The following is a 27,747-nucleotide window of genomic DNA, read 5'->3' as shown; positions in this document are numbered from 1 at the left end:
ACCACATGGTAAAGCAATGGGCAGTATTTGTGAGACTGCAAGAACATGGGTTGACGCTCCACAGGGAATAGTGTGACTTCCTCCAGCAGGATATCTGTTTCTTTGGGTACTGATTCTCGGGACAGGGAATCAGCCCAGACCCACACAAAGTAAAGGACATCCATGAGGCCCCAGCTCCAACCTCTGTCTCAGGGGTCAAGAGTTTCCTTGTCATGGTTACGTACTGTGGCCGGTTCATGAAAAATCTGTCCGACCTCACCGGCCCTGTGAGCCTGCTTACCGGACTGACCACCCATGGGTGTGGGGTGAGGGAGAAGAGCGTGCTTTTCAAACACTAAGAATGCCCTCTCTCGAGAGACACCACGCTAGCCTTCTTCGACCCCCGCCATGAGTCGCAGCTAGCGGTCGATGCCAGCCCCACTGGTCTGGGCGCTGTCCTGGCCCAGAAACAAGATTGTGGAGAGTGGGCCCCCATTGCGTTTGCCAGCTGCATGCTCACGCCTACCAAGCAGCGATACTCTCAGATAGAGCGAGAAGCCATCGCCATCCATTGGGAGTGCCAACACTTCGCCTCTATCTTTACGGAAAGGCGTTCACCATAATGACTGACCACAAGCCACTGCTGCCCCTTTTCAAATGATCCTCGTCAAAGCTGCCTCTGCGGATTGAAAAGTGGATACTGGAGCTGCAGGAATTCGACTTCATCGTAGAGTACCAACCGGGCATGCGGAACTCTGCAGACTTCTTGTCGTGCCATGCCTGCCCGGCCACCCCCCAAGAGGTGGAAGAGGCTCTAGAGAATGAGGAATATGTGCAGTTGGTGGTCGACCGGGCAAGACCTCTGCCCATACCACTTCACGAAGTGGTGGAATCCACAAACCAAGATGAATGTTTGCAGATTGCTGTAGTGGCCACCAAGTTGGGTGACTGGTGCCAGCTTCAACGTAAGGAGGCTTTTCGCACAACAGAGGCCAAAGCAAGGCTTCAACCCCTCTCCAAAATCCGGTATGAGCTCTCAGTGAGTGAAGACGGGTGCCTTCTACAGGGAATACGTCTGGTAATGCCCTCCAGCCTGACTGCCAGAGCAGTATCCCAAGTCCACGGGGCCTACCAGGTCATAGTGAAGTCCAAGAGCCGCCTCTGAAACAAAGTCTGGTTTCCAGGGTTAGATCAGCTAGTGGAGGATACTGTAAAAGGATGCCTTGTCTGCCAAGCCAGCGGATCTCTGGATCCCCCATCACCGGTCATCAGAGAAGATGGTCCTTCAGCTCCGTGGCAGAGGGTCAGTGCTGATTTCGGGAGCCTGCCTGACGGTTCCTACATGGTGGTGGTAGTGGATGACTATTCGCGATATCTGGAGGTGGAGCTGGTGCAATCGATGTTGGTGGCCACAGTCATCCCAAAGATGGAGAAACTTATGGCTACCCACGGCCTGTTCGGGGAGATCTGCACGGACAATGACCCCTGTTCAACAGTCGTGAGTGGGACGACTTCTTAAGCTCCACAAACATGAAGCATCGCCGGATTACACGTCGGTGGCCACAGGCAAATGGAGAGGTAGAGCACTTTGTCAAGATGGTGAATATGGTGATTCGCATTGCCACGGCAGAATCCTGAATCATCGAAAGTGCCATCAATGCCTTCTTCCGCGAGTACCGAGTTACACCAAGCCAGCTTTGCTTCGGAAGGATAGTGATCGACACCATCCCACATCACCCATCATGGGTGATCCAGCTGCCGCCTCAGAGCCAATCTACGAAGCGGATGTCTCGCACCAACGCCTATGCATCCCGGAAACGGAGATCCTGAGTAATCCCCGTTCATTTGGGGGACACCATCCTGGTGAGGAACTATCACCCTGGGGGTAAATTTTGTTTGGCTTTCGAAGCAAACCCATGGACAATGACCGCTGTGAAGGGCACAATAGTGACAGTGAGCCAGATCTCGAAAAGGTAACCCGGAACATCGCCCAGTTTAAACGCCTTCCTCACAATACCCCTGGGACAGCAATGATGCTAAATCCAATACGATGAGAGCCCAGGGAAACCAAGAGGAGGTTCCTGCTATCCCCGGGGGCCCGGATGGACAGGATGGCCCCACTGCTAGAGGAGCCGCAATGCATTGGCAAGAATGGAGACTCCCATCCCCACCGACGCTGACAGGGGGTACAGCCATGATGGCAGACGCACACAGCATGGTACAGAACCAGCTGCTGACATCTGGGAGGTCCGGGGGCATGCAGTATCACCTGCGGTACAACCCCAACCCCTCCCGGCAGTATGCTGACTTTACACTTGATTGAAAGCAACATTGTTAGAACGTTTTGGAGCCAGTGCCATTTCTGACACCTGTTTGGTTATCATCACATTTCCCCATGACCTGTTGGGTTTTCTGTTTTGTTTCTTTTATTGTTTTATTTCCCAGTTGGGGAGGAGTGTAGTATTGGCACAGGGGTGGATCACTCCACTTCGCCACATCACGTGGGGGACTGAGGACGTTCCCCTGTGGAATCCAAGGCCAGTGGGCTCGTCCCCCATGACGTAGTAAAATACATAAACGTGGGGATACGGGGCAGGAAAGTTATTCCTAGGGAAGAACTAGATGAGTGATAAAAGAGCATCTATACCATAAGCAAGTCTGAGTGGTTATTGGAGGTCGCAACTTTACACCAACCTACCATAATCATGGAAGCAAAAAAAGCAGTAACATTATTGTGAATAGGATCCTTAGAAGAAATACAGGTATTTTCATAAATTTTTCTCTATTTTTCCCCATTTTCAGTAACTCACAAAGACCGACTTGAGAAACCTGAAAAGACAACACTTTCCAAAGGTACGTTTTAATTCCCCACCTCTAATTGGTAAATAATTTGGATACCTGTGGGCTTTAGTTCCTTAAAGACCTGGTTACATGCTACAAAGGTATCTCTGGCTTATTTTTCTTTCTACGAAACACGCATAGGGCACAAGTACAATTACGTTGATATATTGACTGAAGATCCTTCAGCTGGAAATTACTGAATACTGCTAGTATCGGTTATTCCAAGGTGTAGGGAATTGTCCCATTTATAAGTTGCATTCCTGAAATTCAGAATACCTGAGGAAATCAGTGTTTCTGCTCCAATTTCTACATGTTTTTCTCATATTCAGGGCCAATTTCTCTACTCACATTTTAACGGACTTTGGGGCTCCTTATGGATCACTCCACTTCGCCACATCACGTGGGGGACTGAGGACGTTCCCCTGTGGAATCCAAGGCCAGTGGGCTCGTCCCCCATGACGTAGTAAAAGACATAAACGTGGGGATACGGGGCAGGAAAGTTATTCCTAGGGAAGAACTAGATGAGTGATAAAAGAGCATCTATACCATAAGCAAGTCTGAGTGGTTATTGGAGCTCGCAACTTTACACCAACCTACCATAATCATGGAAGCAAAAAAAGCAGTAACATTATTGTGAATAGGATCCTTAGAAGAAATACAGGTATTTTCATAAATTTTTCTCTATTTTTCCCCATTTTCAGTAACTCACAAAGACCGACTTGAGAAACCTGAAAAGACAACACTTTCCAAAGGTACGTTTTAATTCCCCACCTCTAATTGGTAAATAATTTGGATACCTGTGGGCTTTAGTTCCTTAAAGACCTGGTTACATGCTACAAAGGTATCTCTGGCTTATTTTTCTTTCTACGAAACACGCATAGGGCCCAAGTACAATTACGTTGATATATTGACTGAAAATCCTTCAGCTGGAAATTACTGAATACTGCTAGTATCGGTTATTCCAAGGAGTAGGGAATTGTACCATTTATAAGTTGCATTCCTGAAATTCAGAATACCTGATGAAATCAGTATTTCTGCTCCAATTTCTACATGTTTTTCTCATATTCAGGGCCAATTTCTCTACTCACATTTTAACGGACTTTGGGGCTCCTTATGAACCCAGTGGTTCAGACCGCCATGCCGGCGTTGGCGGAAAAGACTGCCACCAGCATGGCGGTCTGAACCACTATATATTAAATACAGGGAGGGCCACCTGTGGTGGCCCTCCGCCACTGCCAGGCTACCGCTGACAGGGAGCCTGACTATGGCGGATTACATTATCCGACAGGGCAGCGCTGGTAGCTCCGGATAATGAACCCTGTTTCCCCCAGCCTTTCCCTGGCAGGTTCTCCCGCCAGGGAAAGGCTGGTATAGGGGGTGCTCTGGGACCCCCTGGGGGCCCATGCACTTGGCAAGTGCATGAGCTGTGCAGGGGCCCCCGTGCAGTGCCCCGTCACGCAGGTCACTGCCCGATTTACAGGCAGTGAACTGCGCAACGGGTGCTGCTGCACCCGCTGCACTGAGGCATTGACGACGGCTCCATGTGGAGCTATTGGCAATGTCCCGGTCCAGCAGAATGTTCGTAATGCGGCCGGTGGGGTCTCAAGGGGGCTGGCGGTCTTTGGAAAGACCACCTGCATGAACACGGCAGGGTTTCCTGCCATGTTCATAATGAGCCCCTTTATCTGCTGAAAAGTAAAGGAGTGTAGGTCAGATTTATACTGGCCTTGCACCATTCCAATGCCACATTAGTGTCATTATTTTGACACTGATGTGGCGTTGGAAGGGGAAAAACGCCATGCCATATTTACAAAGTGGCGCAATGCTTGCATTGCGCCACTTTGTTGCCCCTTGCTCCACATTATGCCTGCGCCAGACATAATGTATGCAAGGAGGGGTGTTCCAGCGCTTTGGGGGCCGTAAAAATTGCACAAAAGAATCTCTGAGATTAATTTGCCCCATTTGTATCAGCATTTTTTAACGCCTGCTAAGTGCAGGCGTTAAAAAGAGGCTCCCATTGATTACAATAGGCTTCTGGTTGCTTTGCAGGATTAGCGTCATCATTTTTTATGCTAATCCTGCAAAGTGCCGGACTAGTGTAAACAATTATGACGATAGTTACCCTAACTACTGCCATGGTGTGCCGTATTTTATATACGGCGCTACTATGGTGGCTTTAGCGGGCGCTAAGGGGCACAAGAAAAATGGTGCTTCACTAGGTGCAGTGCCACTTTTTACAAATCTGCCCCAAAGTGTTCCTGCAGCACTTGCAATTTCTTATGAAGTGCAAACCTATAGTGACATGCAGTCTCTAGAATTACAGGCCACTTGTAATGAGGACCTTAGGTCTAATTATATGAATTCCCTTCACTAGTGCACTCTTGTTTGCACTCAGGCAATTGCTATTCTGTGATGCACATGGAACACTGTGCTTCACACATATGAATGTGCAAATTGGATAAAGGCAAAACATGATTATGAGTTCTCATGGCTTTGATTCCTCATGGCTTGACTGGAATACATAATAAAGAAATGGATACATACCTGACCTACCATACGGGTGGTCTTTCATTGCCCTTATTGAGGACTCCAAACAGTTGTATGACAACATATGGTGAAGAACAATTTTGGGACAACAAACTATTGTGTCAAAAATATAATGCTCAAAAGTATTAAAAATATTGTGCCAAAAATATAATGGAAAAGAATCTCATAAAAAGGTGATTGTAGAGAAATGTTAAAATATAGAGCATTATAAGTAACTTTCTTAAATAAATAAACAAGAAAATAATATTATAATAAAAATACATAGTTTTAACAAGTAGTGTAATTAAAATAGATATTGGTCCTGATTACGAGTGTGGTGGTCTGAAGACCGGCACACTTACGTTGACTGTCGGACCGCCATACTATAGGTGGCCGAACTGCAACATTACGACCCTGGCAGCTGGACTGCCAGGTGACTGCTGTTTCCTCCAGGATCATGGTTCCCACTGGGCTGACGGTGGTCTGAGTTGTACTCAGCAATGGTGGCACTGAACTCAGCGACACAAGGCTGATTACAACTTAACTTTTCGCCAGCCTTTCCATGGCGAACACCCCATCATCGAAAGGCTGGTGGAAAGCCAGTGCCAGGAGCCATGGCATTTTGCAGACAGTGCGCATTCCGATGGTGCTGGTTTGCTACGATATCGGCCTCAGCACGCTTAAAGATGCCGAGACCAATATCATAGCACTGATCCCACCGGTCAGCCCGGTTGGAATTCGTAATACAATGTTTCCATTGGTCACCCCAGCGGGGACATTGTAATACTCCTGGGGGTGCCACTGGCATGATGGTGGCATCCTCCCTGTGAGTTTGGTGGTCAGAACGTCTGACTGCCAAACTCGTAATTAGGCCCATAGTCTTTAAATAATTAAATATTTTGTAAAATACGTTAAATTTATTAACAATATCATAAAAGTAAAAATATCATACATTACCAAGCATATTTGTCACTGTATTAATACATCAAAATAAAGTAAAACATGTTTTAATTAATGCTCATATATAAATAAATGAATTTATGCATACATATTTTAAACCAATTACACAATAAAAAATATAACTATAAACAATAACTTCAAAATTGGATTTACTGAACATATATTAACACCACCACACATCACAATTAATAAAACATTATTAGTAATATAAACAAATTATATTTAAATAAAAATTAGCATATATTTTTTAAATAATATGAAGAATAAAGGTTAAATACAAAATATTTAATAACACCAGCAATCAAAAAATAAAAATGACCAGCAAAAGTGTTAGACTTCAAAGGAGTCAGATTAACTAATCTAACTCTAATTTAAGCAAAAGTAGGAAATGTATTTCACTTTGGAGGAGTTAGATTTGCAATTCACATTCCAACATATGGAAAAATCAGGGAAAGTGTTGGATTTTGAAGGGGTTACATTCATTACTCACACTCCAATGCTAGCAACAGTAGAGAAAGTGCTAGGTTTTCAAGAAGTTACATTTACTATTACAGCTCCAACACAGGCAAAGTTTAGCAAAGTGTTAGACTTTGACGGGACTACATTTTCCATTACTACTCCTACATATGAGAAATCAGGGAAAGTGTTAGTCTTTGGAAGGGTTAGATTTACTATTCCTCCTCAAATCAGAGCAACAGTAGCTTAGATTAACTATTCCACTCCAATCATAACAACAGTAGGGAAAGTGTAGGACTTTGGAGGGGTTAGAGTCACTATTCCTGCAGCAATCTAAGGAAAATCAGAAAAATGTTGAACTTTGAAGGGGATCACATTTACTATTCCCAGTCCATTATAAACAAAAGTAGGGACAGTTTTAGACTTTGGATGGGCTACATTTGGATTTGAGAGGAGCTAATTTTACTATTCATATTCCAATTTAAGCAACAGTATGGTAAGAGTTAGTCTTAAGAGGGGTTATGTTTACTACACCCATTCGAAACATGAAAAGTGTTGGACTTAGGAAAGGTTAAATATACCATTCAAAATCCTAATAACTTTTAAACAAACATTTAAATACTTCAATATAACAAATTAAAATAAAATAAAAACATATAGTATGTAGATAAATGAAATTAAATGTAAAATTAAAGGTAAAAAAGATAATACAAAAATAATGTAACAAATTAAAAAAACACAGCAGCCAGAAATTATAATAAATTAAAAATAAAACATTGATAACATTAAAATATTAATTAAATGAGACAAATAGAATTAAAACAAAACATAAATACAAAATACATTTTAAAAATTGTTTTAATAAATGAACTTATTAAGTAAATATCAATTAATGGCAAAAAATACATAAACAAAATCAAGTAAACATTTTCATAATTCACTATCAATTAATTATTTAACATTAAAAATAACATATCAAAAATATATATAATTGAAATTAATTCCCATCCCATTTCTATACAAAGCCAACATGTACCAATTAAATATAATGTATTAATTATCCATACAACAATAAGGTATATATTTAAAAAAATGCATTTAAATAATTAAAATATCAATTATTCCATTTACATAAATAATGACCATTGTAAGCATTTAACATAACAAAAATAAAAAATAAAAAACAGTGATTTATTATTTTAAAATGTCCTAACGTCTTCCCCTTCAAACCAACAACCCAATACTAAAATGATAAATTACTAATCGAAAGTTAAAAAAATTACACATGAAAATCATCAAATTAAACGTAAACAATAAAAAAATTACATTAATAATATAAATGCCTAAAAGTAATACAATACTTAATGTATATATTAAATTAATTGGAAAAAATCTTTCAGAAAGACTATATTACATACAACTACATTTTTAAAAGTATATATTATATTCATAAACAACAACATTCTAACATTTAAATTCTGTACCTCGATAATTAGGTTGTGATGATATTTTTGAAATAACATTCATGTCTTGTAGCCATTCCTCCCGGAAGAAGCTGAAACCAGCAAACGGGTTTGAAAAAGTCACTGTTCCCTCACAGTAGCATAATCTTTGATGGCACGGCAAACAAGCATGAAATGACAAAAATTCAATAACTCTCAGGATTGTGGCCATGTCTTTTAAAAAATAAAAATGTTTGTTGCTCCCCTGTGCCAATACATATAAATATATCATAGGGGACCTTGACACACATCAGTATAAAGTACCCTTGATGTTCATTATAAGGATATTGCAAGTCACTTAGGAGTTCAATGACCATTTAAAGGCCAAAGGCTGAGCTACTTTATGAGGTCAGGGAACTCTTAGATTATTTAATATATATTGTCAAGGTACATCTACATGAAGTTAAGAATAATAAATCTATATTAGCGCTATATTTTTGTACTCAATAGTCTCACATATGACCAATTATAAGACTACAAATGTGAAGGTATTTCCCTTTAAATTGTAAAGATTAACTTCACAAGTGCTAATTACCAGTCATGTTAAAGAAAATTAAGCAAACAATGGGCCTGTTTCTTTAAAGATTTTGCTTTGGGTAGATGAGACTTACTCTTGTAGTACTTTAATATAAGGATCATCTTATTCACTTTTTTTATGCAACACAACACATCACAACACAATGCAACAAGACACCGTCCTGCACTATGCTGCTTGAACAGGAGAGGACAGAAATGCACCATATCTCCCAAAATATGGCTCATTCCTGCTCTCTCCTTTCACTGGCACACTTTGCATCATGGTGTGAGGGTGCTTGCTTGCAGGCAAATTTGTTTTTGTGCAGTACTTTATCCTACACATAAACAATTCTCTGAGGCTTTGTCCTCTTTCTATGTGTGCTGCCGAGTGTAACACAAGTAGAAACAGAAAAAGCAGGGAGAAACAAATATATTTCTCTTTGTTATGCCTCTCCAGAGAAGGCAGAACAAGGTCTGCCACTCATGATAAATATGGTAACATACTACAATCCATGGATGGATGTGGGTGCGGGAACACCCCCACTCCACCTACGGCACAGCTCCCTGTGGCAAAGTAAGTCAAGGCAAAGACTTGCACTGCCTTGAGTTACTCCAGATTTACCAAGCTACGCAGGGTCACGTGAGGTATTCTTCTGTTTCTTGGTAAATCTTTTTTAAGGTGGGTGCAAAATCTTTGATAAATCGAGCCATATAAGTATAGGTCACAGAAAAACCTCTGTGAAACAGTCTGTATTTGAATTTCTTAAATAATGCTTTCAATAGCACTTATTCACTGCTCATTCTATAGGTTTGGGAAATGTATTGCAAATGTCTGTGAACACCCATGTATTTACAGTTCTGTTTGATCACCTCGTTTATATAGACCACTCCACTGACACTTGGCAGAGAATATCCATTAGATGTAATTTTAGTGAGGACATATCTATGCATTAGGCGAAACGTCCAAATCTTTGATGACACATCCGCATGCAAAAGTTCATCAATATGGCGTATGTGATCCATGACCAGATTTTGCATTTAAAGCAGAGTAGTTTTACCATATGTGAATTTTACATTGATTTTTAGAGATATCTGAGAATACTTGTGTGGTCACAAACACTCATGCATGTGCGCAGATGCATTTGTGTAATCTCTGTATGTGTACAGTGAGTGCCTTTATGCACATGGATGTTGTGCAGTGTATTAGTATTGTGTGTATGCCTGCACCACTGACAGAAGCGTAAAAGAAAAAAGTTATTGTGAGCACCTTTGAATGGAAATCTCACGAGCGATAGATGTTTTTAACATTGCCAAGTTGCCAAGCTTTGTGCTCCATTGACATACATTGTTTTACTTATTAATTTCCAGTAATTCACAAAGACAGACATGAAAAACTCGAAAAGACAACACCATCGAAAGGTAAATTAAAAGATTTTCTTTTAATCTGTATAGTTTGAAAACATATGTAAACCAAACATATTTAGAGACATGCAATTTATTGTAAAAAGGCCTTTGAAAGTGCCATAAATTGATACTTTACTTTTAACATAGTCATATGAATAAAATAGAACACTCATCCGTGCAATTTACTAAAGCAACACAGAACTAAATGCATCTATTAAAAACGGCAACAATGTTCACTATATAATAACAACAACGTGAGACCTAAGTGCAAAGGAAAAGTGAATTCTTCAGTACAATAACACACTCTGGGATTTTGATAATTTTGCCAAAGCTCTTCATAAGATTTGTCCAGGCCTATATCAACAGGCCAATTATTTAGACAAGATTCCTCGACTTAGATGTCCTTTTTTGTTATACCCGAATAAAAAGAAAAAAATAAACAAAGCATCAATGATGCCACCTTAACTCATCCACATATGGTGGACGGAAGCGACCAACGAATGCACAAACATTTTGTGCCAAAGCGAGAAACACTTATGTATGCTTAAAACAGATTTGTTTTAATCATTGCAGAAATAAAAAAATTATGGAATGGCTCAGTGGCCAGGCAACCCTTAATTTCATATATATGGTATGATCACAGAATATGTGCCTCTCTCTAAAGTTTTTGGATTAAAACTTTCATGGAATGTATATTTTCATGTTATAAGCTTCTTCGTGAACAGGGTCTCTGGCTCAACGAGGTGCTAGAGAGGGTTAGACCCATGGAACAATAATTTACACAATCCCCTTCCCCTTTCTGCATGGTCTCACAAGATATTTCACCTTTTTATGAAAGCTATTTTATTTATTGGTATTATGATTCTAACCTCCGATACACTGCTAATCAATACTGCCCCTAAAGTAGTCCTGTAAAATTCTTTTCACTCAACTGTTGTATTTAACTTTTGGGTAAGATCATTAAAAGCTAGTGCGGAAATGTCATCAGTTGTATGAAAGTTAAATGAAATTTGTGGATGGCAGTGTATTTTTATACCATTCATCTACATGACAAAAATGTTTATCTACTGGCAGCACATTTGTGCTCTGGCTGAGCTGCAGTTTAAAAGACACATGGATGGGATACATGCCTGTGCCATGTAGGAAAACCAACTCTTATAGGCGGAATAAAGTCCCCACTGCCGTACATTATAAGGATATTCCTTTAAAAGGTTATGGAACTCCAAGGCCATTTACAATAGCCTTATCATGTATGACAGGAGGTTCATTATTCCTTATAATACATGGTCACATATTCACCTTTCCCACTAACGTCTTAAATCCTTAATGCATTGCTCTTGCATATGAAAGGGAGTGCACATTGGCAAACAAGAAGAATCTCTAGTACAAAATGAAACACATAAAAAAACTGTTAGATATTTGCTGGAAAAAGATATTAGAATTAGTTTTATGTGAGTCAAAGTGTGCAGTAGCATGGAATATATGGAAACATGCAGAAAGATTCTAACTTTTCTATAATATACTAAGGACTGCAAAAAATAAACATGATTCCATAAATATCTCTTTTCTGCATTTCACTGTAAAGATAGAGAAACAGTGCAGAAAAAAAGAAAAACAATGTTTTGTTTTTGTTCTTTAAACAGCTGATTTAGTTATGTTCCATGACCTGACCTGCCTCCCCCCTCAGCTGCTGGCTCTGGCAGTTGAGTAGCTATCTCATTTTTTTTAGAATAGGGAACCGGGTGCATGACGAGTCAGCAATTATAAAGAAATTAGAGACATTTTTATCTTGGATTTCAGAATCCCTTGTATAATATAACAGATAAATCACTACTAACATGCTTTGTAGGATAAAAGCTGTTAATCACCCTGCTTCTGAAATGCTTGACCTCTAGGTTCAGGAATGTGGAAATGTTGTCAACAAGTGGTTAGTTAGCAGTGATTGACTATTTGGGAGAGGCAAGGAACAGTTGACAGGAAAAAGACAGCCTTACCAGCTTTTCATTTGACTTGGAGTTTTCAAGTAACACTGGCAGGAGATGCTATCATTCATACCCAGGGCACTGCTAAACTTCCTGGTGCCAACCAACAACAGAAAGGATAACCATTTTTGTTTCTGTCAGAGGACAGAACACCTAATCCAAATAGAGGAGTAGCTACTGGCATGACTAGGGGCTGGGGACCCATCTTATTTTGGGGTACATCTGAAGATTAGCATTAAACCAAGAGACAAAGTGGTGAAAAAGGAAGCGAGGAATGTGCATCTAAATAGTTAGGTCTGGTTGGAGGGAATTCTCCAATCACTCCAGTCAATAGGAGAAGACAAACAGCTCACCCCCGTCTCCTCAGAAAATGTTTCTGTTCCTGGGAGGATAAGCTCTCTAAAAAAAGATTCTCACTACTGGAATGGAATATGGTTCAAGGATTCCTAACTTTTATTGTAACTGACCTCCGAGGGTCAAATGGTTGACAAGTTTGCCTGCTCCTGGGATGCAAAAATTAGAAAACACCTGATTCCAGGAGGGTCCATTGGACTACAGAAAACTGGACCCTGCAGAAGTTCTTGGTGGAGAATAGTTGACCTGTTTGCCTGCTGATGGGACACAAAAATCTGAAAAACTCCTCAATCCAAGGGGGTTTATTGAACCACTAACAGCTGGACCTTTCAGAAGCCCTACATGGAGAAAGCATATTGCTTTGAAAGCTATTCTGTGTACCAGAAGACTACAGGAGTAACCAAGAAGAACTTTTCCAGCAGTTGGAAAAAAGTAAAACTTAGTAATTCTTTCCACTTTCAGAGGACCAGGACAAGACGCTAAGGCTAGATTGATTAATGATCACAGGCAAAAGCTCTAAGCCCAGTTCTAACTGAGATGTTAACAGAAAGGGGTGATCTACGAAGTCAAATGTAAATTTAATGTTGACATATAAAGGCATAGTTATCCATGACTTTAAAACTTTTGCAGTGGAGCTCACTTCATTGTGAAACCAGCTTGAATTGTGGAAATGTAAGGGCTACTGTCTAATCGTGATTGCAAACTTTTCAAGGTAATCCTACAGTCCAACTTCACTTTAAGGACATTGGCCTATAATTTGAATGGGGAGAGCAGTCATATTTTTGTAAGTGAGAATAACTCTTAACTAAGACCTTGTAAACATCTCTGATGTCAAATTAGTGTTAATTATAAATGTTAGTGTAGGTAACATAATGCAGAATCCGATTTATATAGTACAGTTAGAACAATGTGTTTCCTTGGGGACAAAGTAGATATCTCCAGTTGTGGGATGCTGGAAAGTGGATTATTGGCAAGGGCAGGAAAGTACCTACACCTAGCAACAGGACACTAACCCCCACTTAGGTCCAGTTAGGTCTCAGATATTAAATCCAGCTCAACCCTGGGTAGCTTAGCAACAAGCGACAAGGCTTAACTTAGGAGAAAAGTGTTTAAAGCATTTAAAAATCACAAAACTGTAAACAAGTAAATCTCTTGAAAAAAGTTGTAAAACTCCATACCTGAACTAGTTATAATATCTCCAACAATGGCAAGTTGTGGGATTCATTATAACAATTAATTTGATACCAAACTCAAGATATCTGTCGCTAATAGGGACTTTGGGCCAGATGTAGCAAATAACCAATTTGCAACTTGCTAATTGCGAGTCCCTGCGACTCGCAATTTGCAAGTCGCAAATTGGTATGCAGTACGGTGTCTCAGACACCGTCTGCGACTCGCTATGGGGTTGCAATGACCCACCTCATTAATATTCATGAGGTGGGCCGCAAATTGCGGCCCAATAGCGAGTCTAGGCACTCCCAAACATGGAGGCCTGCTGTAGTCCTTAAAGGAAAACGAGCTGCACTTAAAAAAAAATCCGAAACCTTTAGTTTCGTTTTTTTTTCAGGGCAGGTAGTGGTCCCTTGGACCGCTACCTACCCTGAAAAAATATTTGTGGGTCCATTCACAAAGTGGAAGGGGTCCCATGGGACCCCTTCCAATTTGCGAGTGGGTTACCATCCACTTGAAGTGGATGGTAACTGCGACACCATTTGCGACCGCATATGCGGTCGCAAATGGTATTGCATGCCACTCCGAATCGCAAATAGGAAGGGAACACCCCTTCCTATTTGCGATTCTGAAATGCATATTGCGAGTCGGTACCGACTCGCAATATGCATTTCTGCATAGGGAAACGCGTTTAGCGAGTCGCAAACGGCAATTTTTGCCGTTTGCGAGTCGCTAAAAGTTTCCTGCATCTGGCCCTTTGTTAGTAAAAATAAAGTCTCCCTATTTTAGCCCTTGGAGGTATTCACTACAGGGAGGGGAAAACAAATTTGGCTATTTTCCCTCACCACGGCTTACAAAACAATTTTATAAGGTCCCTGCTTATAGTTACATGGCACCCAACCCTAGGTGCACTTAGGAGGCACACCTTAGGGGTGACCTATATTTAAAAATAAGGTAGTTTAAGACTTTGGAAGTACTTTTAATTCCAAAGTCGAATTTGCATATAACTTTACTTTAAAAGTAGCCTGCAAGGCAGGCCTGCCTTTAAAATGACACTGGGCACCTCAGCAGTGCACCTATGGTTGCACCACCTAAGCGGGGGTCCCTAAACCTACATGCCCTACCATTGACTAGGGACTTATAGGTAGGTTGACATAGCCAATTATAATAAGCCTAATTTGCATACTCATTTTACACAGAGCAAAGGTCCTGGAACTGGGTTAGTAGTACCGAGGGCACCATCAGAGTCAGGAAAACACCAGCAAAAAGTGAAAAATGAGGGCAAAAAGTTGGTGGACCTCTGCAATCGGCCCTGTTTTCTCACATGGGGTCTTTCCACTTTCCACAAAAGAACAAAAGCAACAATGGCAGATGCAATGCTTCTTCCTAAGGAAGCAGTAGAGCAGCATCATTGCACCTACGTTATCAATTGCACATAATTGTATATTGAAGACTATGGATTCAGCCAGTTAACCTCTCTGATAACAGAATGAACTAAGGTTTGTGGCCATTCACCTCTCATGAAACTAGTTGAAGAGATTCCATTCTGCCCCACGACTACACGGACTGATTAAAGTCTGAACCCATTTAAACAGCTGCCTCTCACCTTTTATAAAGAGTCAATGTCATGTAGAGGACCCTTCTCTGGGAAATGGCGAGAGCAATTTACACCATGTTGACAGAGAAATCTATGGAGTTTTCTCTTTTCGTCAACAAATCCCTCATTAAATCAATAGCAAGCTTCCCGGAGGGTTCTGGAAGGACCAGAGCCCATAGACAGAAGAAGACAGAGGAAGCTAGTCTTTAAGAAGATAATTTCTTGAGTCTGAATTCTCATAACCAAACAGTTATGATGGAAAGGCAATGCTGTTCTCAATAAGAATAATAGGTTCTTTAACTAAGATGAAAGTTTGAGATTTAGGCTAACGGATATAACCACCTTAGTGATCTTGCATTATAACCAACCTGAACTACCTGTTTAAATCCTTTAGGGATCAATCAAAGGTACATGGTCACTCTCGACATGCAGGTATCCCATGAAATCCTAACATATGTCCAGCTTCTCACCCTACGTAAAAGAAAACTGATTAACTACTTTCTCAAGATGTTCAAAAGGGGTATTTAGCTGGAATGTCAGGTGGCCATTTCCATCCAGAGACATCATGCTTTAGCTAAAACTCAGTTCCACCCAGCTTAGCAAGCTATATTGGATTTCATTCTCATCTTACAATGATAAAGTCACCCTGGAATTATGCTCATGCAGTCAGTGAGCACTTGGTTAGAATGGCATCTTTAAAAAAAAAAGAAAAAACAGGGATATATTTATGAAGCTGCTTTACTGGCTTACTTACATTTGCACTTGCAGTGTTGCAATTTGTGTACACCAATGCCTTCCTGGATTCACAAGGACAAACATGTTCCAATTAGGCTACACATTTTTCAATATGCAGGTGTAATCCTGTGGAATTTCCCAAATTTGCATTACATAGAATGTGTAAACCTTTCCACATTTAGCATGATTAATGCTCATTGGAGACAGGAAAAAGTAGAAAATGTCTTACATTGAGAAATTGTCTGCTCTAACCATGTTTCTGTGTTACCAGGAAAAAATAATGTGATAAATCCAATAGCAACTCTGAGGAAATGTGGTTTATTAAACAGTGTGGTTGTCTGACCTCATTGTGTAATAAACTCACCAACCCGTCTTGGGCCCAGTCAGGCTTGTTTGTAAAATCTTAGCTCCACGCTGGGTAGCTATGGCTTTGAGCAGTCAGGATTTATCAAAGGAACTAGTGCAAAAAATATAGAAATACCAAAACAATTGGATAAGAAAGAAGCATGACATATAGAAAATCCTTCACCCATTCTTAATAATAGATCTTATTTTTATGAATTTGTAGACACCAAAATGAACATATTCCACTTGAGGGTTTTGTCAGATGTTTTTTGAGTAAATCATGATTCACTTTCACTCAAAATTCAAGCAAGAACTGACAACTACCACGATTAGTAGTTACTTTGACAACTTTTGAAAACGTTTTATAAGGTTATGTTCAGGTACTCTGGGCCACTCTGGGTGAGCAAGTCAGAGGGGCCTATAAGGCTTGACAGAATAGTTAATTTGCAGTCAAAGAAGGCTGTAGTCCAGTTCCAGGGTCCATGGGTAACATCAATGAAATGGCCACATTGCAAAGTACACAGGATGCTGAAGATGCGGAGGATGCCAAGGATACTGATCTGGTCACAGGGGTCTTCCTGGTGCAACCTCTCTGCCCACAAACATTTTGCAGTGTCTTTGGACAGAGCGGTCCATGTCCCCTGAAGTTCAGGTAAAGTCAAGCCACAGACAAGGTTGCCACTGGTCTACTGATCTCCAGTCACAATTAAAACAACGGTTCTCCTTAACTATAGATAGTGTCTCTCTTGAGCAACCAAGGTGCACTTTGATGACTCTCCCGGGTCTAGCAGACTCAGGTGCAACTTTTGAGTGTCAGGGTTCAGTCTTCTGGGCTATGCCTTGGCGGTCAGCGCCAAACAATTAATTGTGGATACCAACTTTACCAAGGCAGCTTCTTTAGATTTTATGTCTCTCGAGCTGATCCAGGAAATCAGCCAACTGACTCTCAGAGTTCACCTCTTCTGTCAGGAGATAAGGGAATGACTTTTTCCTTAGCAGTGCATCACAGGCACAGTCCTTTTTTCCACTAACCCAGAAGCAGCAGGAGCAGCCCAGACTTTGATGCAGCCTGTCTTTACCAGAGAACAGCTGGGCAGTCCTTTCTTGGTCTTCTCCATTATGTAGATGTGATTGGAGGTCTGGGTGCAAGAGGTGCAACTTTTAAGTGTGCAACGTGCTCTTGGGGGATGAGGTAAGTACTAGCCAAAGGTCTGCAAAGCCCCCTCCTGCATGATGAAGACATCTTGCAATGTGTGGCATCTAGCTACCCTAGAGCGCAATATTCTGCCCACTCCAAAAATACAGAACCCTTCTCTCTATGTGTGTTAATCATTTGACCTTCAAGAGTTTCCCCCTTTGAAGCTAACATTTTGGGCTCACACTCTGTGTGACTACCTGCTAGAGAGAGGTACCACCTCTTCTAAAAGTAGGCCTCTATTGTGTCCCTTCCTGGGATCTGTTCACACCTCTGCCCATGATTGCAGAATACTGTCCCAAGGCCAGGAACTCTAAATGGATACTGGAAAACTAGGGCACTAGACTGGCAACTTTCTAGAGTTGTGTTATAGTCAGAAGTTACATTAAATTTCACTTGAATGTTAAGTCAGGTTTAATGTAACAATTCTTTTGATGCCTTGAAGTACCAACTTTAGTTACATTCAGACATTATCAAAGCGTGTAATCTTGTACTTGTCTATGGGGAGACTATCTACAATAAAAATATAAATTGTGAGGTTTTTACTGTTAGTACATATAAAAATGCATGTCTTATTCTTAATATGCAGCATCCTGCCTTAGGTCTCGACAGGCTTACCATAGGAGTGACTTGTATACATATTGGAAAGGAATATCTGGATTTTCTCTTTAGTTTAAATGAGAAAGTTGAATTAGTCTGCAGTGGCAAGCGGGGAGACATGTTTTACTTTGTCATTCTCATCGTAGCACAATAAGTACTGCAGCCCATAAGGTGCACTTTAAATTACAGGCCCTGTGTACCTTAGGGAAATATGAGTAAATTAACTTACGCCAATTAGATATAAGCTAATTAAGCACACTTTTAAGGATCAGGGCATTGATACTGATATTTGTTTAGCAGGCCTCAGTGCACTATCGGAGTTGAAAAAACCAGCAGCATCATTCCAAACTGTGGGGGTGATCATGCAAATGAAACATTTCCTTACATATCACCGCTCCATGTGAAAAGTGATAAGCAACAAACATAAACCTCTATAGATCTCATCATCTAACTGGATGAACCTGAAAAAACAATCTTCAATGGCATGGTCAGTCTCAATTTTGTGTTCAACTTGAAGTACATACCTTCTAGGGAAATGGACCACCTCAACCATTTGGGGTTCTCTAGTGTCATCTGTATAAGCCACCTGAGATGTCTGTTGTCAGTTTCAACACTAAAGTGAACCCCAAACAAGTAGGGTGTCAGCTTCTTCAGGGACCAAACTACAGTAAAGGCTTCCCTCTCAATGGCACTACAATGCTGCTCTTTGGGGAGGAGTCACCTACTAATAAAGGCAACAGGTTGATTTTGGCCCTCATAATTTACCTGTGCCATTATGGCCCGAATCACATGTGCAGAACCAGCTAGACAATAAACACTTTACTGGAATCAGGTGCTTTTATAACAAGTGTTGAGCAGAAAGCATCCTTGGTGGTGTCAAAGTCTTTTAGGCACTGCTCAGTCCAGATATCTTTTCTTGGTTGCCACTTGGAAGTGAGTTCTGTCAATCATGCCACAATGGTACCATACACTTTTGCAAGCCTCCAACAGTAGCCTGCCAGGACCAAAAAGGCACTGACCTGGGTCTGTGTGCCTCCCAGCCAAATGGTCTGGATTTTGGGATGGAGAGGATAAACTTGCCTGCTTGCTGGATCAAGTACACAACTGATACTTGCAACTATTTGGCAATTACCTGCCTTTATAGTCCATGATGCCTGTTGCTGGGCCTAAGCACTTCTGGAGGTGGACCAGGTGATCCTCCCAGGAGGCACTAAATATAGCAATGTAATCTAGATATACTACACTGAAACATTTCAAACCTGAAACAACTCACACATTGCTTATTTTGAGGTGTGTCTGATGTCCATTTACAAGCAAATGCAGTTGGAGTAAAATTCCCAACGTAAATATTATAAAGGGCAAGATTTGGGCTCAAACTGTGTGTAACCAGTTGCATGACCATTGTGAACATGACTGCGAGCAAGCCGGATGATCACAATGTGCTTCTATTCACTTTTTCCTGCTTTTGTATGATAAGCCTGCTATACCGTGTCTGCGGGGGGATGTGGACATCATTGAAGCACACATGGCGCACGCAAGGGATAGGTCATGGGCAGGCAAATTCTAATATATGTCTTCTATTTTACTGGAAAAAGATTAAATAAAGAAGCTAAAAAAAATGTAAACAGGTTCTTAGCCACGTGGTTCAATCTCATTTAAAGAGTTTCCAAAGGATGAAATGGTTTTAAAGATAAGACAGCCACAATCAGGCCAGCCTTTGAAGCCTATCTTACAATGTTGTGTGCAACAGTGACCCAATAGGGTTGCCTTATTAGGCGAAAAGATGAAACATTTATAGAATTTACACACCTAGATCAGATCGAATGCCCATGGTTTTGAATAGTACTTCTTTATAGGGCTAAGGTTGACTTCATCCCTATATAATCCCAATGAATCAGTGGTCTCAATCTTCAAATATCGTCAACACTCCTAATTCTCATATTCAGAAGCAAGTAGAATTTTGCTGTAATTGAAGGTAGTAGCCCTAATAACATTGTAAAGAAATTATTTTCAGCTGCTTACAAATTCACAAAATTATTCAAGTTGAAAATTCCATTGGAAAATTAAAAACCCTGATTGGATGTGTGCCTTATAGATCTCAATAACAGGAAAAACAAAGTATGATCTGGCCTTTTAACAATTTTAACAAAGTCCCATCTAACATTGGCCCTATGAATCAACACAAACAATCTTCTTCTCCATGGTTTTCAGACAAGTGCATTTGAGACCAACCTAACACACAAGTAAAAACATAGACCCTCTTTGAACTTACCTTCTCTAGAAATACACAAAGTCTGCTTAAAAGATGTAAGTTGATTATATACCACAACCTTTGTTATTATTGGTACATGGACAAGCCTCACAACTCACAAAGCTTTGAAAAACATTTCAGACGATTTTTGAGCCACTCTTTGAGATTAAATGGGTGCCACATTCGAAAAGTAGCATATAAACTTTGATACGCACAAAGACAGAAGAGCCAGTCTGGCAATTATTGAGTGGTGAATAACTTCAATTGCATAAATTGTAAGTGACATATGAATTAGTATTGATCCTTGACCAGGACTGGTTGTGCAAGCTCATCATTTAGACTATATATTTACCTACCAAAATATTTTATGCAAGCATTAATTAAATTAAGAGGATTTTCAGACAGGCTGCTATGATGAAGCCCACATCACAGTTTAATGTGTGGGACTGTGATCAAACCATATTTGAGATCTAGCAAAGTTACATATAAAGAATCAATTTTTACAAAACATACTCCCACAGAAAGAGATTGAGTCTAAAAAAATGGTTGATGGTGCCGGCGTTCTCCCTAAGTCCTACTTACAAATGGGAAAGCATGTGGGACTCTTCACATTATTGTTCTAGTTTGAGTAACATTTTGCAAACATGAAGTTTTGGAATTCCTCAATTAAAATAATTGGTCTGTAGTTTAATGTTTTAGTTAATACGAGATCTCTTCTTAAAGACTGGGACAAGGTTTAGAAGGACCTATGCCTAATTTCTGTCTCATCTGATCACCACAGACATCTTGAGAGGAACATTTAACATAAGTGTCATTATCATTGATCTTTCAGCTATTGTTTTAAGAAACAACTTCCCCACAGACGCTTCATTATATAGTACTAGGAAATCTTCACCCATACCTCTGACATTGTGTATGTATCTATTGGAATGTAAAAGACTGTCATGTGCTACTATGTGCCTACATTTTGAGGAATTAATTAGGTCAGACCCTTGATTCAATTCCCAAAGACATTTCTTACTTTCTTAAATGTATTGTAATATCTGCAAGACACAACTATGGCTGCTCAGTTCTTTCAACAGATAGCAACTTAAATTTTACCTCTCTGTACGGCTTATCATGCCATGGACCGCGCTTTAGTCTAGCGTCTGAGTCAGACTCAACAGACAGAGTAAAATGCATGGCTAATGTTTGGACCATTAAGCTTAAAGATCTGGTACTCTAATCGAGAATCGGCACAATTGGCTGTTAACGCCATAGTTTCCAAACAAAGGGATTACAGCATTGTAAATGCTTGATAACATTTCATGACTTCAGCATCCCATTTAATATTTCACAATTAATGAATGGGTAGACTTTAGTTCCATTAAAAAAATTAAGCTTGTTGTTAACAAAGTGCTTGCCCTTAAGTATAAGCGAGAGAGGCTCTTGATCACTCTTAAACTCAGATCTTTCAGGAAGAACCTATGTGTGTGCATCTTACATCATTTATGAATGAATACACTAGGATCTGAAAAAAAGTTTGAATTTGTTGGGTCACTTATTTTATTTGTTCTATGACACCATGTATATGTTTTGATGGGAAAATAGTTGTTAGTTTCCTCCAAATGTAGTTTTGCATTACAGGTGTTTAACTCTACGGCCCTCATTTAGAAGGATTTTGAGCTACCTTAGCATCATTTTTTTTACGCTAAGGTGGCACAAAACTGGGCCCCACCCCACACCATATTTACTGATCTTGTATTTCAGAAGTAAGTCTAGATTTTTAATAAAGTAATTTGAAATCATAGACTTCCAGCATATTTGCCTCATGTTTGTTGTGGCAAACCCATGAAGACTGCATATGCCATAACCTCTGCATAGGCAGAACAGAAGGGACAGTGCCATATTGCCATTTTTATAAACACCATCAGCAGACATCTAATTTTAGCCCTTCATTCTGCAATGTGTAGAACAATGTGGTCTGTGAACCTGCCAAATATTTTTCACCAGAGTCAGAAGTGGAACATCCCTTCAAGCAAAGCAGATCGAAGATCTGTTATTATTACTTTTCCTATTAGCATATTCATGTTTTTATTGAAAGATGGGTAAAATAGGGTGGGGTTTTCATAACACATGGATAATGTCACTATTTCTGGATGAGGTATTAGCCATATGAGGTAAATACCACCTAATACAAATTTTCAACTTCAGAATGAGGGGTAACATACAGAATCGGTATTTAACACACCAGCTTCCACTTTTAGCCTTTTTTAGGAGCCTTTTGCCCTAATAATTCTCAGCATGTTTGACCTGCCATAATCGATCAGGGTCTGACAATTATCACAATACTCTCAATTCAATCCCTTTACCTCTTATTTAGACAGGGTTCAGGCTTTAGCCTTTACATTTAATGAGGGCCTTAATGGGTGCTCTACCAAAATATTGAGGGTTTTTATATCAATCAACACTTGTTTGGACTGCACGGTATCAACAACCACTATATCGTCAAGATAAGCAGATGTGGAGCTATAACAGCAAGTCTACATTCTCCAGTGTATGCTTACGTTTATAATGTGTAGAAGGTGAATAATCTGCAGTCAGTAAGAATGTACATCAACATACTTACATATAACTACATATAACCCATTTAATGAGTGTTAGACTTGGAATCCTTGGCGTGGTCTCCCCTAACTTTTTGCCTCTGTTTCCAAGGTTGTTGATGTGTGCTGGACCCTCTTTTTGCTGTTTTTGATACTCTGGGCACTATACCACTGCTATCCAGTGCTAAAGTGCAAGTGCTCCTTTATAACAATGTGTATGTAATTGGCTTTCCATGATTGGCATATTTGATTTACTAGTAAGTCACTAGTATAGTGCACTAGAGGTGCACAGGGCCTGTAAATAAAATGTTACTAGTGGGTCTGCAGCACTGGTTGTGCCACCCACATTAGTAGCCCTGTAAACATTGTGTGTGCATCTGCCAGGCTTCAACCTTCCCTTTTTATACATGTAAGGCACCCCTAAGGTGGGCCCTAGGTAGCCCCATGGGCAGGGTGCAGTGTAGGTTAAAGGTGGGACTTGTACTTATGTGTTATACATGTCCTGACTGTGAAATTCTGTCAAATACGATTTTCACTGTTGCAACGCATATCTCTCTCATAGGTTAACAGGGGTGCCTTTAAATATGATTAAAGCGTAGATTCCTTTTGGGAGCAGATAGCCATGTGGAGTTTAGGGGTCCCTGAACTCACAATTTACAAATTCATCTTTTAGTGAAGTTGGTTTTTAGACTGTGTGTTTGAAAATGCCATTTTTAGAAAGTGGGCATTTTCTTGCTTAAACTATTCTGTGATCGTGCCTGTTTGTGGATTTCCTGTATGGGTCAGTTTGACAGTTGGGCTGTTTGCACCTCTCTCTAGACAGTGACACAAAAGGGGCTGGGGTGTAGCACGCATATCTTGATGAGCCATCTGTGCTGGATGGGATGAGTGGTCACTCACACGTAGCTGGGCTGTGCTTGCCCTCTCACAATGTGGTGTGTGGCTGGGCCTGGTCTGGACAAGAAAGGATCTTATAGACACTTGAGACTTTACTTTTAAGTAGACCTACTTCAAAGACAGAAGAGTACCCCAATCCCCTGAAAATCAGATTCCTTCAAGGATTCAAGAGGAACTTCTGCAGGGAGAAGAGCTGGAGAGCTGAGGAGAAGGGTTGCCCTGGCCTGTGACTGTGCAGTGGCTGCTTCTGTCTGTGCAAGGGGACTGAGACTGGACTTTTTTGCATTTCTGCTTGAGAAACGACTCCAAGGGCTTGGAGTAGAGCTTGACTCCTGTTTTGAAGCCTCAGTAACAGCAAAGGCTTCACCAACCAGACCTGAGTCTACTTTCTGTAGACTCGAGCTTGCCAGAGGATGGTATTCCAGTTCTTGGACCACTGGAAGTGTATTCCTTGAGGAAAAAACGGTCTAGCAACGCTGGGCGACACCATCCGACTTCCTAAAGGACACAGCTGCCCGGAACCACAATGCCGCTTGCCCCAAGGCCATGGACCTTGCTGAACACAAATCTGATGCCCCTATGAGCTGATGCTGCTTCACCGGAACTGTGACACTACCTGCCCCGAGGCTGTGGACCTTATGGAAGTACGACAACCCTGTAGGCCTCGCATTGCTGCAACCGCTGATTCTGACTGACTTTGCTGACACAGGAGTGTCATAAGTCCATCGTCCGTGACGATCTGACGCTATTGCAGCACCTGCGGGCCTGTGACATCATCGTGACCCAGTGATGTTGCCCCGAAGCATCATAACTCTGCTGGACTTCGCATCTCCTGGAATCAGGAAACTCACTTTGCATCCGACGGTGCCTCACCTCCACTGCCCTGTAGAGAGGATGCAATGCCGCTACGCGGTGCCACAGTCCTTCTGCCCCATCGCACAAGAACCAATGCCACATCGGACCCAGCGAAGCCGCTCTCCCCATGCACCAGCCTATTTTCTACTTGTTCTGAAGGTACTGTACCTGGTGGTTGACCGACTCCGTGAACGGCGCTATTGGCGTTGTATTGTAGGAAACAACTCCATTACGACACCACATTTTACCAACTTGCAGTGTTTTTACCTCAAATCACTGTTTTGTTGCTTTTAAGTGCTAAATTCATATTTTAAGTATTTATTGTGTATTTTTATCATATGTGGTCCTTATTTAGATAAAATATTTAATATTTTTCTAACCCTGTGTTGTGTCATTTTGTAGTGGTTCACTGTATTACTGTTTATATTGGTATAAATACTTAACACATTGTTTCTGAGTTAAGTCTTCCTGCTTGAGTCAAGCTCCCCAGGGGGTGGGCGGGGATTAACTAAGTATGATTCTCCTTTACCCTGACTAGAGTGCAGGTCCTTGCTTGGACAGGGGTTAACCTGACTGCCATTTCTAAACAAGAGAATGCACGCTTCTCAGAAACTGGATCCTTTGGCCCTCTGTCAAGGGGACCAGATCCTCGGGGCTTGCGCATGTTCCCAACATGTCCACCTCTTGGCAGCTCCAAACTCCACTAGTTATACAGCACAGAGTTAAAGAATGGCCAAGTGGGGGAATGGGTTTTGGATGGGAACAGCGGGGAAGGAGACCTGTGGAAGCAAGAGTTAAACAACACAATTACAAGATTAATCACAATGACTTTCAATAAGTTTTGTTTCAAATAAACACTTACAGTGAAAACTTGAATGGCCTAAGGCTTCACTATAACTAGGCCTCAAGAATCTAGGTACCTGGAAATCAAGAAAGGTTATGCAAGGTTTTCTCTTGAACATTCCAGAATTAACATATTATATTTTGAACAATAAACTCTCTCCAAAATACTTCTTAGAATAATCTCTGCATTGTAGCAAGAATCAAAAAGCACATGGTTTTATCTCTGCATGAATGAACTGTACAAGTACCATGAATAACACTGCTACGTCACTCTCTGATTAAGAGTTTCAAGATTCAAATGCTCAGGGAATATTTTGCACCTTAATCAAACTGCACATCTAGGTTTCAATGTCTAGAAATGATCGCCCACTCCGCCGATCTGTATTTCAAAAGTTAAACACCAGGAATGAATTGCGCACTCTGTTGCCGATTCGAACATCTAGATTCACATGCAATGAAACGATTGCGCACACTGCCGATCTATGATTCAAGAGGTAAATGTCGGGAAAGAATCGCGAACACTGTTGCCGATTCGGAATTCACGACACAAATGCCATGAAATGATCGCACACACTGCCGATCTGAATGCCAAGAAGTAAATTCCTGGAATGAATTGCGCACACTGTTGCCGATTCGGAATTCGAATACAATGATCGCGCACACGATTTCAAGTTTAGGCCCAAAACTCGAGTGTCACTGGAAAACGGAGTCAGGGGCCTAACCCGACCTCTGCCTTACCGCCCTGCTTGAAGATCACCAAATAAACAAGGGCCGGCATGGAAATGACTGGATAGGCCTCCGGGACAGGAGCTCTGGAAAATGCTGCTGCTCTGCACCGGGACCTCTGAATAGTGAGCACGTGGAGCTGGGCTTGCTCCCTTATATAGAGCCAAGCCCCGCCCTGGAGCCACACCCAACCATTCTGTAAGAAATGCTTCTAGAAAGTCTTAGAATAAAGGACCACACCCTGTAGTCCTGCAAACAAGCCTTGCAAACGAACTAGGAATTACAAACAGCATTTATGACTTTTCAAGGTAAAAGCTCTGCAATGCAAAAGGTTAACATACTGCATAGAAACATAATGCATGAAATATGCCTTTGCATAAGGACTGGGTTTTTGCATTTACGTCGCCCGTAGAGCGCGCACTGTCCTGATGTTGACACCCTCAATACAAGTTAGGTGGGATAGGGTGAGGTACTTACTTACTACACCTGGTAAATACCACTCTCCTAGGGTGAGGTAATAAATAAGTGAAGGTTAGGCCACATATTTGGCTTGACTTGAAGCATAGCATTCAGAATTGGTATTTAACATACCAAATTCTGCATGTTTTTCCTTTTTATGGTCAGCTTTCCCAAACAAATTTTGCACATTTCACTTATTGGAATCTATCAGAGGAAGACTGAATCACACCACTTGTAATTTCGATCCCTTTGCATTCTTCTGTTTGCCTAAGGATCAGAATTTAGCCCTGGGATTATAATGATTGTCTTCTAGACAGAAATAGAAAGGCCCTGATTGCGAATATCTGGAAGTAAAGTGCTATTTATTGAACCAATGACATCTGACTCCCATGCTTCGGAATTTATTGGATACAATTATTGACACCTTTATCAAGTTTTTGTAGTATAGCATGCGGATTTTGATCCTTACCAGATAAAACTATGGATGTCATGACACATGTTATATGTTTTCCTTGTTGCATCCTACCATGTTTAACCTGCTGAAATTGAATGAGGGGTGTGAACTTCATCAAGCCTGGAAATTACAACATGCAGAAAATTCCAAATAATTCAAAATTTGAGGACCTGCGCAATCAAGGGTTTGTGCAGGGGTCAGAAAACTTCAGGCTACCTTTTCTCTGCAATATTAGAGATGTACCATAAGTGGTGGTATTCAGCACACCAAGAAAATGGCACTTCATTGGTGTGGCTGAGATAGCTATCCAAAAAAGAGGAAGAATATGGAAAATTGCTATTTATGGAACAATTTTTGCCTGTTGTGCTTTTTGCAACACTGGTTTACATTTGTAGATGTGCAGATTTTAGTCCGGCAAAATCTTTAAGAGGAAACTTGCACACCAAAAACCACAGGACACATCATCTCTCCATAGTGCAATGACGAGCCCTAGCAGTGACTCCACACAGCCACAAGAA

General features: G+C 40.9%; 1 protein-coding gene across 43 annotated transcripts in view; it reads left to right on the top strand.

Moving 5' to 3' along the window:
- TRDN (triadin) overlaps positions 1-27,747 on the top strand; it is a 1,868,677-nt gene that overhangs the window by 400,319 nt on the left and 1,440,611 nt on the right. For 42 of the 43 annotated variants that reach the window (XM_069234794.1, XM_069234791.1, XM_069234779.1 and 39 more), the window contains 3 exons: positions 2,782-2,832; positions 3,522-3,572; positions 10,149-10,199. In XM_069234794.1, the coding sequence (XP_069090895.1) occupies positions 2,782-2,832; positions 3,522-3,572; positions 10,149-10,199 (153 nt within the window). The remainder of the gene's footprint in view (positions 1-2,781; positions 2,833-3,521; positions 3,573-10,148; positions 10,200-27,747) is intronic. The other variant, XM_069234767.1, reaches the window with a different exon arrangement.

Source organism: Pleurodeles waltl, chromosome 5 (genome assembly GCF_031143425.1).
Source record: "Pleurodeles waltl isolate 20211129_DDA chromosome 5, aPleWal1.hap1.20221129, whole genome shotgun sequence".
NCBI classification, from domain to species: domain Eukaryota; kingdom Metazoa; phylum Chordata; class Amphibia; order Caudata; family Salamandridae; genus Pleurodeles; species Pleurodeles waltl.
The sequence above is the reverse complement of the archived record's forward strand: the minus strand, read 5'-3'. Positions and strand labels throughout refer to the sequence as shown.